Below are 15,546 nucleotides of genomic sequence, written 5' to 3' on the forward strand. Positions count from 1 at the left end.
CTGTTGCATTACGAAGGTTCTGGAATTTGCTGTAATCCATTAGCGCTACTTAATGTTCTCTGGCATGACAATGCTTCATACTGTTGACAACTGGCACCATGTGAGTTTGGAAACAACCGAAGTTGTTGGATGGACAACACGTTGAGCATTAAGATAGCTTCTATTGCAAGTACTCCATGCTGTATTTGATAGTTTAATCAGTGTGGTTCCTGTTGTAGATAAAGCTTCACTGTACTGTTTGTTGATTCTCTAATTCACTTTGAGATCTTTGTGTAATAGGATGCAAACTTTTCCTGTGAACGTTTCCATTTTTGTACCGATGTATAACAGCAGAGGAATCATGTAGTCAAATTGCTAAAGAAGATTTATTATTGGTTTCACTAGAGTTCACTAGCTGAAAATTAGGAAGTGAAGCGATTACTTCCGATCTTACTAAGGATAGAGGCCTGAGGTATGACAGTAGTCAAAAACTCAGATCGTGCTAAAAAACCATTCAAACATCTAGTTCTCTCTGAATGCGGAATGATTATGCATCCATGTCCTCGTCGCCACCGCTAAAAGTCAATGCCCTCTTATTAGAGTTCGATGCAGGTTGCTTCGTCCGTGGCGATGATCCATGTTTGTGCATGTGCCCTTCGTCCCATCTATCGATGGGCTACCACAAACTAAAATGGTCGAATTGACCATGTCCAGAAATATAAAAGTACTATGATCAATATATAAGTAAGTTAGCAGAAAACTTGGTTAAAAAAATGTAGAACATTTGCAAGATAATCAACCTCTTCATTCATGGCATCATCACAATCATCTGACTGTGAACCATTCCTGATGATGTACAACTGAAAAAATATTTGTTTCACAATGTTTTCAATCAAAATCAGAAATCAAGTTGATGAGAGAGTCAGCAGCTATTATTTCTCATGTATTTGTTTGAACTTGTATTGTTTGTTACTCAAATTGTTGTTCAGCTAAAATATAATCAACAGGTGGAGAAGCAAAAACATCTCCAGAAACAGCAGTTGTCAACATTCCTGTTCCAGAATGTATATTTATTAGATGTTGATGGATACAAGGAAACGACAGTTCCATTTTTATGTTCACAGTTTTAAGGCACCAGTACAAAAGTTTTATGAATAAACATTGGCCAGTTTCATTTCCCATGTTGGTGGTACACTTTTACTTTTAAGTTCTGAGTGTGTTATTAAATTTGAAGGTTTTACTTGCAAGGCAGGCCAATCGAATCCGTCAATTCATAATCGGTTATAACTTGTTCATATGTGTTCGCTGTTTGTACTAGATAAATTTAGAGACCAAAACATGAGCCTCGATGAAAGAAACAAAGGCTTGCTCTTTACGATTAGCCCAACAAGAAAGCCTAGATAAAAATTTTGTGACAGCAATTCAGCAGTGCGATTAATGCATGCTGCTATCATTAGCTAGTACTAGCTCTCAAACATAATTATTCAACTTCGAGGCTGATGGATGATGCACGCTGAAGGTATTTAGGCTATTAGCTAAAGCTCTGCAAATCACACAACTGCCCATCACCATCAATCTGCAAAACTATGACTCACCTTGGATTTTCAGTACGTGGTAAATGATCTGGAAACATCAGGTAGTGATGAAACCAACAGGCTTGCTAAAGATCATCTGCAAGGCCATGACCATTTGACATGGATGTAAGCATGAAATTTAGTTTCTATACATTACACATTACATTACAAGGTAGTGATTAAACAAAAAAGTGATGAAACAAACCTGCACATGAACGAGGAGGAGGCCGGCGCTTGGGGGCGGCAACGGCCAGGACGAGGAGGAGGCCGGCGCTTTGGGAAGCACAAGGTGGGCGGCGCCAGGAGGAGGCCTCGGGCTCCTCCTTCTGCTCGGGCGCCGGCGGAGGCCATGGCGGCGCGCGGCGAGGCTCGGGGGCCGGCGCGTGAGGATGAGGCACGGAGGCAGTGAGGCCTGGGCGGCACGCGCAAGGAGGAACGCGGTGGCACGGATCCGGCCGGCGAAGGTTCGCGGCGGCGCGTGGGGGATGAGGAGGGCGGGGGCTGCCGGATCCGGCCGGGGGGAAGGCGGGCGGAGGGGAGAAGAGTCGGCGGCACGAGCTGGGCAAGGTCAGGGACGGAGGGGAGAAGAGAGAAGACTGGGGGAGGAAGAAGAGGAGGTTAGTGAAGATTTCTGACCGGTGGGTATGCTAAGATAATTTGTACGTTAGACCATATTTTTAATCTTTTCAGTACTTTCCAATACTTTTATTTTAGTACTTTCCAGTACTTCTTTTTCCCACCATTTGATCAATTAGGTTGGACGGTTACTAAAATTGCCAACCATTGTAAAACTTGTATTTCAATAAATTATGGTGCTGACAAAGTAAAGACTAAAGATATTCCAATTTAAGAATACATCTTTCTCAAAAAGAAAATTAGGAATACATCCCTCCCCAGGCAGGCACCAACAAAAGGATTCCAGCCGGCTTTAGCTAGGTAGCATTAATTATCCATTTCCGCTACCGTACCGTTTCCGAATCCGATAAAATGTACACGGTATAAGTACTGTCCGACCCAATCCAATTCGGTTTCACCCATAACATAGCACAGAGGAGGTTCCGGTGGGCTTTGGTCAACAAAGTCAATTGGTTCCCCGTTGCTGAAATTCTGCTCAAGGCCACGATTATAGGTATAGCCACCATTCATGCGGCGCCATCGTCCTTGTCAAGCATTCCGTTCGAGCACCGGAGAGCTTTTGGCTGGCTTCCGAATTCGAGCACATCCGCCGCTGGCAATTGCCCAAACAAAGTTGAAGTACGGAAGACCCACTTCAGACGAACAATACTGGAATTTGTCAAGGTTCCGTCCAGATACAGCCTCCCAAAAGGCCAAAACTGAGCGATGGAACCACCGAATTGGAAGATGCGACCCAAACTTTTTGGCAATTCCAGTCACCCGCCGAAGCCCGTGTTGGAAATATACCCTAGAGCCAATAATAAATATGTTATTATCATATTTCCTTATTCTTGATAAATGTTTATTATCCATGTTATAATTGTATTAACAGGAAACTAAATACATGTGTGGATAAATAAACAAATACCGTGTCCCTAATACGCCTCTACTAGATTAGCTCGTTGATTAAAAGATGGTTAAGGTTTCCTAACCATAGACATGTGTTGTCATTTATTAACGAGGTCAAATCATTAGGAGAATGATGTGATGGACAGACCTAATCCTAAGCATAGCTTTTGATCGTGTCACTTAAGTTTAAATTGCTAATGCTTTTATTATGTCAAGTATCATTTCCTTAGACCATGAGATCATGCCACTCCCTGGTACCGGAAGAATACTTTGTGGACATCAACCGTCATCTCGTAACTGGATGATCATAAAGGTGTTTTTCAGGTATCTCGGAAGGTGCTTGTTGGGTTGTATGGATCAAGACTGGAATTTGTCACTCCATGTGACGGAGAGATATCTCTGGGCCCTCTCGGTAATATAACATCCTAATGAGCTTGCAAGCATGTGACTAATGTGTTTAGTCACGGGGATATTATATTGCGGTACGAGTAAAGAGAACTTGCCGGTAACGCGATTGAATTAGGTATGGTGATACCGACGATCAAATCTCGGACAAGTAATATATCTCGAGACAAAGGGAATTGAATACCTAATTAATTGAATCCTCAACATCGTGGTTCAACCGATGAGATCTTCGTGAAATATGTGGGAACCATTATGGACATCCAGGTCCCGCTATTGGTTATTGATCGGAGAGGTGTCTCGGTCATGTCCACATGTTCTCGAACTCGTAGGGTCACACACTTAACGCTTAATGTCGCTAGGGTTCGATGAGATAATAGATGGTGATATCGGATATTGATTCGGAGTCGCAGATGGGATCCAGGACATCACGAGGAGCTTCGGAATGGTCCGGAGATAAAAATTTATATATGGAAAAGCTGTTTCAGGGTTCCGGAAAAGTTCGGGGTATTTTCGATATTAGCCGGGAATATTCTAGAACGTTCCGGAAGTTCTCAGAAGGTTCTGAAATGTTCCGGAATATTCCTGAGAATTTAATTGGGCCTTTATATGAATTAATTGGAGCAATCTAATTAATTATCCCCTAGACCCGTTAGGGGAGAGGGAACCGTGGGGGACTCCACCACGAGGTGGAAATCACGTACGTGAGGAGCCCTCACGTGGGAAGGAGTCCCGGGACTCCTTTCCCTCCTCTGGCCGGCCCTATACTCTCCTTGGAGGAGGGGCAAACCCTGACCACCAACCCCTATATAAATAGAGGGGAGGGGCAGGGGGAGAGAACACACCTAGCCCTCAGCTGGATCTCTCTCTCCCCTGAGCCCCTCTCCTTCTCTCCCGTGTGCAGCGAAGCCCTGCCCGCGGAGCTCTCCACCATATCCTATACCACACCGTCGTGCTGTTGGGATCTCATCAACCTCTCCCCCTCGTCTTGCTGGATCAAGGAGGAGACGACATCAAGCCGTACGTGTGGATACCGAGTAGGTGCCGTACGTTCGACATTAAATCGATCTCATCGAAAGTACCACTACGCCAACAACAATCCCGTGATCATATCGCTTTGTGATCTACGAAAGTATGATGCTCATGATCCCTCTTGTTACTTGCATCGAGTAGATATTATCTTGAATTTTCTTTCGCACTTCTCGTAGAAAAAAAAATTCCTTGCAAAGAACCCTGCAGGCCGAAGCTACCAGGTACATACCACCCTGCTAATTCCAAAATCTCAATAGCGATGCAAAATTGGAAGACACTAGACAGCACGATATTTCTGCAAATCAAATCAGCGACTTCTGAAATTCTTCAATTACTAACAATCAGAGACCACAAGGCACAGCGAACGAGGAGAATTCCACTATGAACCACACTACACAACCTAATTAAGCAATGTGACACATCTTTCTAAGCCTTCTTGGGGGACTTGGCGGCCTTCTTGGGCGACTTGGGTTCCTTGGGCTCCTTGGCCGCCGTCTTCTTGGGGAGAAGCACCTGGTTGATCTTGGGCATCACGCCGCCGTGGGCGATGGTGACGCCGGCCAGCAGCTTCCCGAGCTCGTCGTCGTTCCTGATGGCGAGCAGCAAGTGCCGCGGAATGATGCGGGTCTTCTTGTTGTCCCTGGCGGCGTTGCCTGCAAGCTCGAGCAGCTCGGCTGCGAGGTACTCGAGGACGGCGGCGAGGTAGACGGGGGCACCGGAGCCGACCCGCTGCGCGTAGCGGCCCTTCTTGAGGTAGCGCCCGATGCGGCCGACGGGGAACTGGAGCCCGGCCTTGACGGACCGCGTCACCGACTTCTTCCTGGGGCCGCCGCCGCCGCCTGCCTTGCGCCCGCCAGCGCCCTTCTTCGCCTTCCCGGCTCCGGTGTCCATTTGCTCGGCAGGTGAAGCAGCAACCGCTTTCGATTTCAGAGATTTGGTGTGGTGATGCGGGGGATTGGGAAGTGAGTGGGTTGTGAGAAATGCGTAGATGGGCGGAGTATTTAAACAGCGCGGAAGGAAGGCTGTGGTGGGCCCGTCGATCCGCGTGAATGGCAATGGGCGGCTGGATGGCGAAGAGAATGGACGGTTGGATTCCCCAGACCAACCTGCGCGTCGGATCGACTGCTAGCTAAAGTTTTTTTTAGGAGTAAAACTCACGGTGCCACGATGGCTAATTCTAACTTCCCATAGTAGTACTATTTCGGAAACAAAATCATAGATCTACATCTTCAGCTCTATCATCTGATTGGTGGGCCAAAGTAAATTAAACTTGATCCACAACTAATTCAACTTTTTATGTAACAAGGTCCTACATGAGGTGTACATGAAAAATCCCCCTTAAAAATAAGGTGTACATGAAAAATTATTGTTGAGAGGATTGAACTGTAATTAATTGTACTAAAAAATAATTGTAATTAACGAAGTGTTTCACTTATCCGAAATAGTTGCGATGAGGGACTGATACTACTCGTATTGATTCGTAACTAGTTGTGTTTCCATAATTGATGGGTCGCCGGACAGGTGGGTGGGACGATGGTATTTGTGAGGAATAAAAACATGTTTATTGAACAGCATGCATCATTGAAGTAACGTAGGACATTGGATATAGCTGGTTTACATCTTTAGGATATACATTGTTTAAACATGTATGTCAATGTTGCCTAATCTAGTGATAGAGGTGAGTCCATAGGTATCCGCATGGATAAAGCACATGCTTGTCATATACATTAATACCCCCATCAAGCCTTTCTACCGATTGGTGTATACATTTGCAATAGCCAACCTCGACGCTGAGAGGATATACAACGTATAAAAAGTTTAAAACGTTACCAGTAGGTTCAGGATGATGTCGTCTGAAGCACAATTGATCGAGGGAGCAATTCCCACCAAGGATATCTTTTCCGAACAATCCGAAAGAATCCTATTCCATTACCGAGACATAACGGAACAAACAACTCACAAAAGAAAACGAAACAAACAAACACAGGTTCAACATGGAACACATAGTTTTTACATATTTGCGGCTAACCCTAACAACTCACACCAAGTTGAGAAAGAAGTTGCTAAGCGGGTAGTGTAGGTAACTCAAAACAACAAAATTTAGTTACAGACAACTCAAGGGCGACCAAAAGTGCCAAACCAAAAACACTTTCAACTTCATGTAACTGATTATCCTTCATCGGCAGCCAGTATGTTTGGTTGAAGGTATTCAATATCCTCCTTCTAATAATCCTTGTCTTGATCTTGCTTTCATCTCCTATCCTTTTCTTCGTGCCCCTCAAATAAACCTGATGCACCATCATGCCCTCCTATTGCAAAGCCGCTACTCCTTCATGTAGTGCTTCTCCTTCAGCTTGACCATGTAATCCTTGCCTGCCAGTGTGATAAAAAGGAACAAGACGAAGAAATCAATTCAGCAGGATATCAAATCAGTTTCTTTTCGAAGTAAGCTTTGTTTCTAACTTTCCGAATGGCCCAACATAAAGAAGCTAGACCACCCGCCAAAAGGAGATGGAGGGATGGTTGTGGAGGATCATGCCTCATTCTGAGGCTTCATCCCTAACTCCGCAAACCACCTAAGAGATCGGTCATTGCTGCAGCCACCTCGCCCTAGTCTAATGTTGGATTAGCCACCGCTCATCGTACCACTAGGGGGCACGTGGTCAGTCTCCAATGAAGTGGTGCAATAGTTGCCCTAGGCGCCACCGTCGAGATGCCAAAAACACGTTGTCACGTCGCCTCCCATGCCTGGAGCAATGTGTGTGATCCATGCCGACCACCATGCCATCTCCTGTCGTGCGAACCACCAAGATCAAAGCCGCAGTTCTTGTCGCAGCCTTCACCGATGACCATACAAGCTTGCCTTGGGATATCACGGAGGGGAGAATATGATAGTCGGGTGGCAGCGCTCGATCAAGTTTGGTGCGCCCGAGTCGCTCATGGGGGGCGTGTTCTCTCCTACCTCCACATATGGTTTCACGATGAAAAAAAAACATTAAATAAAAACTTCAAAGTATCTTCCTCCCTCCAATTCATATTAGTTATCAAAATATTACATGTATCTAAACGTTTTTTAGGCATAGATACATTCATGTTTGAGCAAATTTGAGACAATTAATATGGATCAGAGGAAGTAGGATACATCATGCTATGACTTCTGAACATGAATGAGTGAATGAATTTTTCAAAAAGAAATGCGCAATACAAAACCCCGAGAGTTTCGCGGCTAACGAACAAACTTACATGCCAACCGGACATCATCTTCAACCATCTCAAGACCAAGCCGGGACCCTCCCCCTCCTCCATCCCCTTCCTCTCTCTTCCTCTTCTCCAGGGATTACGCATTCACAGCGGCGGCGCGCCGACGATACCCCCTTCCTTCCTGTAGCGGCATTGTGCACCGGCAAGATGAGCATGATCGACGTGCTGATACGGGTGGACGCCATCTGCCAGAAGTACGACAGGTACGACACCGACAAGCACCGGAACGACGCCGCCGACCCCTTCTCGCGGCTGTACGCGGACATGGACGCCGCGATCGACGAGGCCATCGAGGTTTTCCTTAGCTCCTCGCATTGCTCGGCCGCTCTCAAATTCTCTTCAAATGCTATATGCATGGGAATTGTGATTGGATTATTCAGAAATCGGAGAGGGCCGCGAGCGAGAAGAACCGGGCGGCGGCGGTGACCCTCAACGCCGGCGTGCGGCGCGCCAAGGCCCGACTCATGGAGGATTTGGTCAAGCTCCAGAAGCTAGCCGTCAAGAAGGTGATATATAAACCGACTCATTTTCTCTCGACTCGTCCGGCCACTCGATTCAGAGCCATCCAACAAATTGGACAAACGAACTGTCAATACAGATGTGCATGAACATTGTCCTTGCACAGGTGAAAGGGCTCTCGCGGGACGAGATGGCGCTACGGCCTGATCTGGTCGCAGCACTGCATCACAGGATCCAATCGATCCCCGACGGCGGTAGCGGCGGCGCGGAGGATCAAAATGCTGGCGGGAACGCTCGGCCCGGGATCAAGTTCGATTCTTCAGGTTTCTCTAGCTCTTCCTTTTATTTTTCTTTGACCTGCAAAGTACTCCCTCCGATTCTAAATTATTGTCTCAAATTTGTTCAAATATGAATGTATCTATTCTTAAAAGATGTCTAGATACATATATGTAATATTTCGACAACAATTTAGGATGGGAGGTAGTCCGTAATATCTGCTATGGTGTTCAGGCTCGCCTCTGATGTTCCAGTACATTCTTCGTACTAGTGGAAAGCAACAGATTCTTAAATTTGTCACCATTCTTTTACTTTTTGAAAAATTAATGAATGAAAGGTAGGGATTTGGTCCTCTTTCGGATTTGGAATTAATCGTGCTTACCATGTGTCGGCAAGTTGCAGCTGAAACTCTCGATGAGGGCTACTTCCAGACCAGCGAAGAATCAGAGCAGTTCAGAAGAGAATATGAGATGCGCCGAATCAAACAGGCAGGCTTCTCTTCACGTGTTATATTGATCACATGCACTTCATATTTTAGAACAATTCCTTTCTCAACTCGTACATAAGATAAATGCTTGACACCGATATGTGGGTCCTGGTCCCGCGTGCCAGTGAGATATCCAAACTCAATATGATTTTACTTTGCGGTGGACAGTACGTTCAGCTAGATACCTCTGGACCTGATTAAATTTTCACCTTAGAAAAAAAAACCTGTCTGTTTGATCCAGCACAGCTTTTGATTTCCTTGGTCACCTTGCCAAATGTGATGTACAGGATGAAGGGCTGGACTTCATTTCTGAAGGCCTGGACACACTGAAAAATCTGGCAGAGGACATGAGTGAGGTTTGTTGCAAAAGCATGTACTCCCTCGGATCCTAAATTCTTGTCGTTGTTTTAGTTCACAACAATTTAGGATCGGAGGGAGTAGCTTCTTAATGTGGATTTAAGAAAACTAACTTATGTAACCTTGATTCTCTGCTCTGCTGCATCAAGTTGAAGAGCTAAATTGGTCATGTAATTTTGCAGGAACTGGACAGACAGGTCCCTTTGATGGATGAAATTGACAGAAAGGTTTTGATCATGTTTTACTTTTGCACAATCCTCCTGTCCATGGCTGAATTTGAAGGCTGTATGTATGATAATTTCTGCAGGTGGATAAAGCTAGTTCAGAGCTAAGAAAGACCAATGTCAGGCTTAAAGAAACAGTCAACGAGGTGAGCAGTAGGTTCTCTTGAGCCCTGAATTCCTAAAGAACAGCTTCACGCCTTGGTTTTCCTGAGAAATCTTGGTGTTTTGCAGTTTCGTTCGACTAGGAACTTCACAGTCGATATCATATTGATCTGCATCATTCTGGGCATTGGTGCATACCTCTACAAGTAAAGAGTTTATCATTTTTACTGATCACTCCATGTCAGTTTATTTACTGGTGATCACCTTATCAGCTTCACATTCTCAATCTCTATGCTTTTCTAATGCAGCGTACTCAACCAGTGAATCTTCGAGACATGGCAGGCACCCACCTGTTCAGGAAAAATATGCTCCAAGATTGTACTCCCTCCGTTTCATAATTTTTGTTCAAATATTATATGTATCTACACATCTTTTAAGAATAAATACATCCATGTTTAGACAAATCTGAGACAAAAATTATGAACCGTTTCATAATTTTTGTTCAAATATTATATGTATCTACACATCTTTTAAGAATAAATACATCCATGTTTAGACAAATCTGAGACAAAAATTATGAAACGGAACGAGTAATCATTACTCCCGTTATACTCCTGTTACTTGCAAAGTACCATGCAAAGGAGTACTTTTTCCGCACTGGTGCTCTGGGCTTCAGCGTATAATCTGTTTTCCATACACAGTAACAAAGTACTTCCTCAGTCCCAAAATAACGAACACATCACTTAATTTTGGAACTGAGGGAGTATATACGTGCTTAAAAAGTTAACAGAATAATAGAACGGTAGAATATCTCAACCCATAACCCATAAATTGCGAGGGTGGTGGATCTATTATGGATTTCATTGAAACAACGTATACAACGGTTTGCCAACATCCCCGGCCAAGGCACACCACCAGCAAACAACACAACATAGATTTGCAAGATAGCAACTTACATTAACATGCCAGCCAAATCTACATTCTACTTTTTGCTTACGTCCCTGATAATTGCATGTCAATACAAGATCGAGGAACAAGCATCAATTGGTGAAACACAAGATACTCAGTCAATCAAAATTGAGTGGACTGCAGGACAGCTGAGTTCCTCACTGGTCTTGGGTCACCGCATCTTGTACTGCTGTGTTCTAGACACCTTGCATCTATGCCCATCTATAGAGTATTTAAGCGTAATGTCAATGTCTCGAGGGTTCTTTTTGTTGGGTGCGACTGTCATACTGCCTGACAGAGTCTCGCCCTCACAGATAGTTACTACATCCTCAAGATACAGAACAGTTTGCTTCCAGTGAGTGGATTTTGATCTAGGCCCTGCAAAGAGTAAATTGTACATTGATTAGTCACCAAATTGCTTGATACGACCATACTTTGTACTCCCTCCGTTCCATAAAGATTGGCACGGATTTGAACTAGAGCTAGTTCAAATCCGTTTCAATCTTTATGGAATGGAGCGAGTATAATACAAGGTAAGGACAAACAAACCTGTTGAGAAGCCCATCAACTTGTGGCATTTGGTGAATGACACGTTGAAGTAAGCAACAAGAGCATGGATGAAGTCATTTCGCTCTGCTACCAACTTGAAAGGCACAGTAAAGGAGGCATCCCCAGATGACATCTTAGAAATATCCATAGTCTGAAATACATAGATTTAAGCTGATTATGACTTGAACAAAGTAAGTGCAGAAACAAAACGCAGCTTGGTTGGAAGTATGCCGTTACCTTCAATAACTGACAGTTAGTGACGATCTGATTTGCATCCACAGTATCTACAAGTGGCTCCATCATTGCCTGCTTCTTGATACAGCTCATATCAAAGCCATATACATTATTCCAAACTGCAAAGGTAAAACAACACAATCAGACAGGACTATGAAATAAACTCAGGAAAATTTTGAACACATGCATGAAACTAGTATGGAGATAATCCAATGCACCATGCACCACCATACTTACATTCAATTTTGTCGTCCTTGTACTCCGCATCTTCAATTGCAGTAAGATGTAGAGAGGCTTTGTCTGGCAGGACCACACCATCATCAACCTACATGGCAGTAGCAAGTAATAGAAGTTACAATCCTTCAGTACTGTGTTCAAAAGTTTTCTTTTGCAATCATAAATTTGAAGGAGAAATAAGCAACTGGCCAAGAGAGAAAATCTAAACACTTCAGTACTGTGAAGGCTCACTTACCAGCCATTTATCACGTGCATAAAGAACAGTGTCCAACATATTCTCGAACAGGAGGAAATAACCCATCCATTCAGAGATTATGACATCTACTTTTGGGACAGGAAGCTCAATTTCTTCAACTTTCCCTTTGATTACCGTTATGACTGCATTGGAAGGAAATATAAAAAATATATCATAAACAAATATGCATGATATTTACTATCATAAAATACATAGTAAAATGTAAGGAAATCACCATCAGAAAATCCATTTTTTTTCACAATTTCTTTTGCCATGTCCGCCATCTGTGAGCATTCAATCTGTAAATGAAGAACAGCTCTATATTAGGAAAATAAAAATGTTGGAAGCATAAAGAAAGTGGTCAATGGGACCAGAGTAAAAATAAAATAAATAATCCACTGAACCGTAAACTACATAACATCTGAAATACAAACTTCATAGAACAAATTAAGATACCAATCTCTGATACAATGAACAGATACTTCGTGTGTTTCTTCTTCTGAAAGAGACCCTTGGTGTGCTACCTTTTTGAAATGGATATCAAAGAAAACAAAAGGCAAAGCAACAGTGGGGAAAACACAGCGGTTAATATTTTCTAACTAGTGCAAATCATCACAAGAAGAGTATTTTTTGCGCACTTTCTCATGCATCTGCAATATATGGGTAGGTAAAGTAAATAAACTCCAATTCATTTTGGATCATAGATATCTGGCTACAAACAATTGCATGCAAAACTAGGTCGTAAGACTCAACAGCCTAGTGAGTCAGCCAATACCTTACCAGTCTTGCTAAAAATTTACTATAAATGAAATGAGAACCAAGTTAGTAAACTGACCGCATAGACATGCTTAGCTCCTGCTTTTGCACAAAAAAGCGAGAGGATACCAGTCCCAGCACCAACATCAAGGACAATTTTGTCCTTGAAAAGAAAGCTATTCTGGGTGATAACATTTTGATATGATCTTGTCCGAACAACGTCTTTTAGCATTTCCTGCAATCCACCCAAGGGAGATAGTTGGCATCACTTCTTTATTTAGTTTGATATCTAAAGAGAAATGTCTGCCTGAACTAAAACAAGGATTAATGAGAAAGCAATTGCTTGTGGATTGTGTTGCTATGAAGCCACCATTAGTATGGTTTCATTCACGGCCACTTACTTCATGAATACCTGCAAAACAAAGAACAAGGGGTAAATGTATGAGTACAAAATAAACTTATTGTGAAAACTATACAATACATTTTAAACTGCTCATGGGAACATAACGCATTTGAAAGATTGACGTACAAAATGCATAATCAGAAATAGCAAATAATAGCATCAATTTACGAGGAACCCAAAAACCAAAATGTAGAAATAAAAACTCAGACGGATGAACAGATAATATTTTCTATAAATTCAGTGCCAATGAAGTTTGGCAGTGAGAAACAGCATAAATATAGTAACGGCAAGAACAGAGATCACCATCCATACCACTTGGACTGCCTATGTGCATAAATACAAGTTCATCAGCATACATGCATACATATACTTTCATTTAGCTGCTAAAAAATACTCCCTCCGATCCTAAATTCTTGTCGTGGTTTTTGTATAAATTTGAACTAAAACAATGACAAAAATTTAGGATCTGAGAGAGTTTTATTTTTTTAGCACCAAGAAAATATCAAATAATAAGCGCATGGAACAAAGCAAGGACCAACTTTTACCAGAAGTCCGGAATAACAACCAGAGACATTTTCCTTTCAATTCCAACTAGTGATCAAAACTTGACAGAACGTCACTTTTCATTCAGAGGAGCAACAAAATACGGTCAAATTAAAAAGAATGTCATGAAATATCTGGAGAAGAAACATATGTTCACACAACTAGGTGACACTATTTCAAAGCAACAACCAATCGAACCTCTAATTCACGCACAACATTTACTAAGGAAATTCTAAAATTCAGGTACACTGATTCTTCTCTATGCTGCACCAAACGTGCAAAAGATCAATATTTCGGTACCAACGCTAATTTTTCTCACAAATACAACCAGACCATATATATAGATTAAAAAAAATCCCCCACGCGGGCTAACAGAAACCTGCCGGAAAACAGCATGTTTCTCGAATCGGATGGAGCGCGCGTACCGAAGTGGGAGTATGAGTCGAAGTAGTAGTCGGCGCTGGTCTTCTCGCTGCCGATCACCTCCGCCGCCGCCGCCTCCCCCTCCGCGTCGGCGCTCTCCTCCACCTCCATCCCCACCTCCTCCGCCACCTCGTCGGCGTCCTCGAACCTCAGCCTCGACGCCGTCGCCTCAGCGAGGCCGCCGTTCGCGTCGCGGCCGCCGCTGCCCTTGCGCCGATCCATCTCGCTGGCTCTCTGGGCTCGCTTGAGTTTCAGCTTGCTCTGGCGCGCCGCAAAGCAGGGGAGGAGGGTTTGGCTAGGGTTTTGAGAGGGTAGGGAGAGACCGAGGCGCGGAGATTTTATAGGGTATCCAACGTGGCATAAATATCAAGTCCAGCGAGAGAACGTCGTGGTGGGACTGTAGGAGAGACGATAGAGCGTGCTGCAAACTGCAACGGACACCAGCTAGAGGATTTGGAGTTCACCCTCTCTTTTTTTTCCTTAAAATAAAAACCCTCCTTAGATAAGGTCATCTTTAGTGAAAAACCTTTTTTGCATCTTGAATCAGAATCAAAAGAGCCATTTTACTGCTAGAGCGGCCTTCCATCCACACAAAGGAGAGTAGGAGATTTTAACATCTCATATGCTAGGTGGATACAATAATCATACACCGCATATGTATTGCATGAAAATTTTCCATTGTGACGATGTCCTTCGCTCTGTCCGAGTTCACTAAATAGTCGTTTGCATTTCATAATTTGCGCTAGACGTAGTCCAAGTCGGAATGTCGTCACCTCAGAGGCATACAAATCGGGACACCATTTGATCTTTTGGTTAGTAGTTGCCACAAAGCTCCCACGCTAACAATGAAAACCGCGCTGTCACAATTAAATGAAGCATCATTGTTTAGATTGACCTATCGGTTGGTGATTTACACCATCTCTGTCTTTCGAATAGGGGATTAAAAATATTCAGATGTATCACCGAACTTTGAATATCATACTTGCATGTTTCCTAGGCTATAGAAACTTAGATAACACCATTAGTATTTTTAGGAACATGCGAAAAGAGCACAATCCTAATAGATTTTTCATCGATGTGTCCATATAAGAGGAGGTTGGTTCCAACGTTCCAGAAGGATCACAAGACGATTGTGTGCGCAAACAAGGCCAGCCATGTGTGTTTCGAGAGATGATTTGGTGTAGTTGTTTCTGAGTTTTGCTACAACCTTCTATACCAGTTTTGACGTAGCCTGCATGTATTCCCTCGTCTGCAAATAAGTGTATTTCTAGTTCTAGGTTTTGTCCTAAGTAAAAAATATTAAAGTTTGACCGACTTTATTGATAAACTTAAGAACATTTATGACACTAAATTAGTATCATTAGATCCATTTTGAATTGGAGTTTCACAATATATCGATTTGATGGCATATGTGTTGCTACTCTGTTCAACAAAGTTGGTCAAATCTAAATTTTTTTGACTTAGGACAAACCAAAAAATACCTTTATTTGTGTGCGCAAGGAGTATTTTATGAGTCATCTTGGGCACCGAGTTAGAGCACC

General features: G+C 43.2%; 3 protein-coding genes across 3 annotated transcripts; 1 reads left to right on the top strand and 2 right to left on the bottom strand.

Annotated features, from left to right (window-relative positions):
• Nucleotides 1–4,803: 4,803 nt before the first annotated feature.
• On the bottom strand, nucleotides 4,804–5,480 carry LOC100831894 (histone H2A). Its single transcript, XM_003577969.3, has one exon. It carries the CDS (start codon nucleotides 5,400–5,402, stop codon nucleotides 4,938–4,940), a length of 465 nt encoding a protein of 154 aa, XP_003578017.1. The 5' UTR covers nucleotides 5,403–5,480; the 3' UTR covers nucleotides 4,804–4,937.
• Nucleotides 5,481–7,919: 2,439 nt separating this feature from the next.
• Nucleotides 7,920–10,122, top strand: LOC100845119 (syntaxin-72). The gene is made up of 9 exons (XM_014902597.2): nucleotides 7,920–8,066; nucleotides 8,153–8,278; nucleotides 8,398–8,554; nucleotides 8,910–8,995; nucleotides 9,282–9,350; nucleotides 9,534–9,578; nucleotides 9,659–9,721; nucleotides 9,807–9,883; nucleotides 9,986–10,122. The coding sequence occupies exons 1-9, from the start codon at nucleotides 7,920–7,922 to the stop codon at nucleotides 9,999–10,001; spliced, it is 786 nt and encodes a 261-aa protein (XP_014758083.1). The 3' UTR covers nucleotides 10,002–10,122.
• Nucleotides 10,123–10,487: 365 nt separating this feature from the next.
• On the bottom strand, nucleotides 10,488–14,323 carry LOC100831285 (probable protein arginine N-methyltransferase 1). Its single transcript, XM_003577967.4, has 9 exons — nucleotides 14,008–14,323; nucleotides 13,038–13,048; nucleotides 12,716–12,871; nucleotides 12,116–12,179; nucleotides 11,881–12,023; nucleotides 11,646–11,733; nucleotides 11,412–11,527; nucleotides 11,175–11,325; nucleotides 10,488–11,003 (listed from the first exon to the last, which is right to left on the bottom strand). The coding sequence occupies exons 1-9, from the start codon at nucleotides 14,225–14,227 to the stop codon at nucleotides 10,798–10,800; spliced, it is 1,155 nt and encodes a 384-aa protein (XP_003578015.1). The 5' UTR covers nucleotides 14,228–14,323; the 3' UTR covers nucleotides 10,488–10,797.
• Between the last annotated feature and the right edge of the window lie 1,223 nt (nucleotides 14,324–15,546).

This window comes from Brachypodium distachyon, chromosome 4, assembly GCF_000005505.3.
Source record: "Brachypodium distachyon strain Bd21 chromosome 4, Brachypodium_distachyon_v3.0, whole genome shotgun sequence".
Taxonomy (NCBI): domain Eukaryota; kingdom Viridiplantae; phylum Streptophyta; class Magnoliopsida; order Poales; family Poaceae; genus Brachypodium; species Brachypodium distachyon.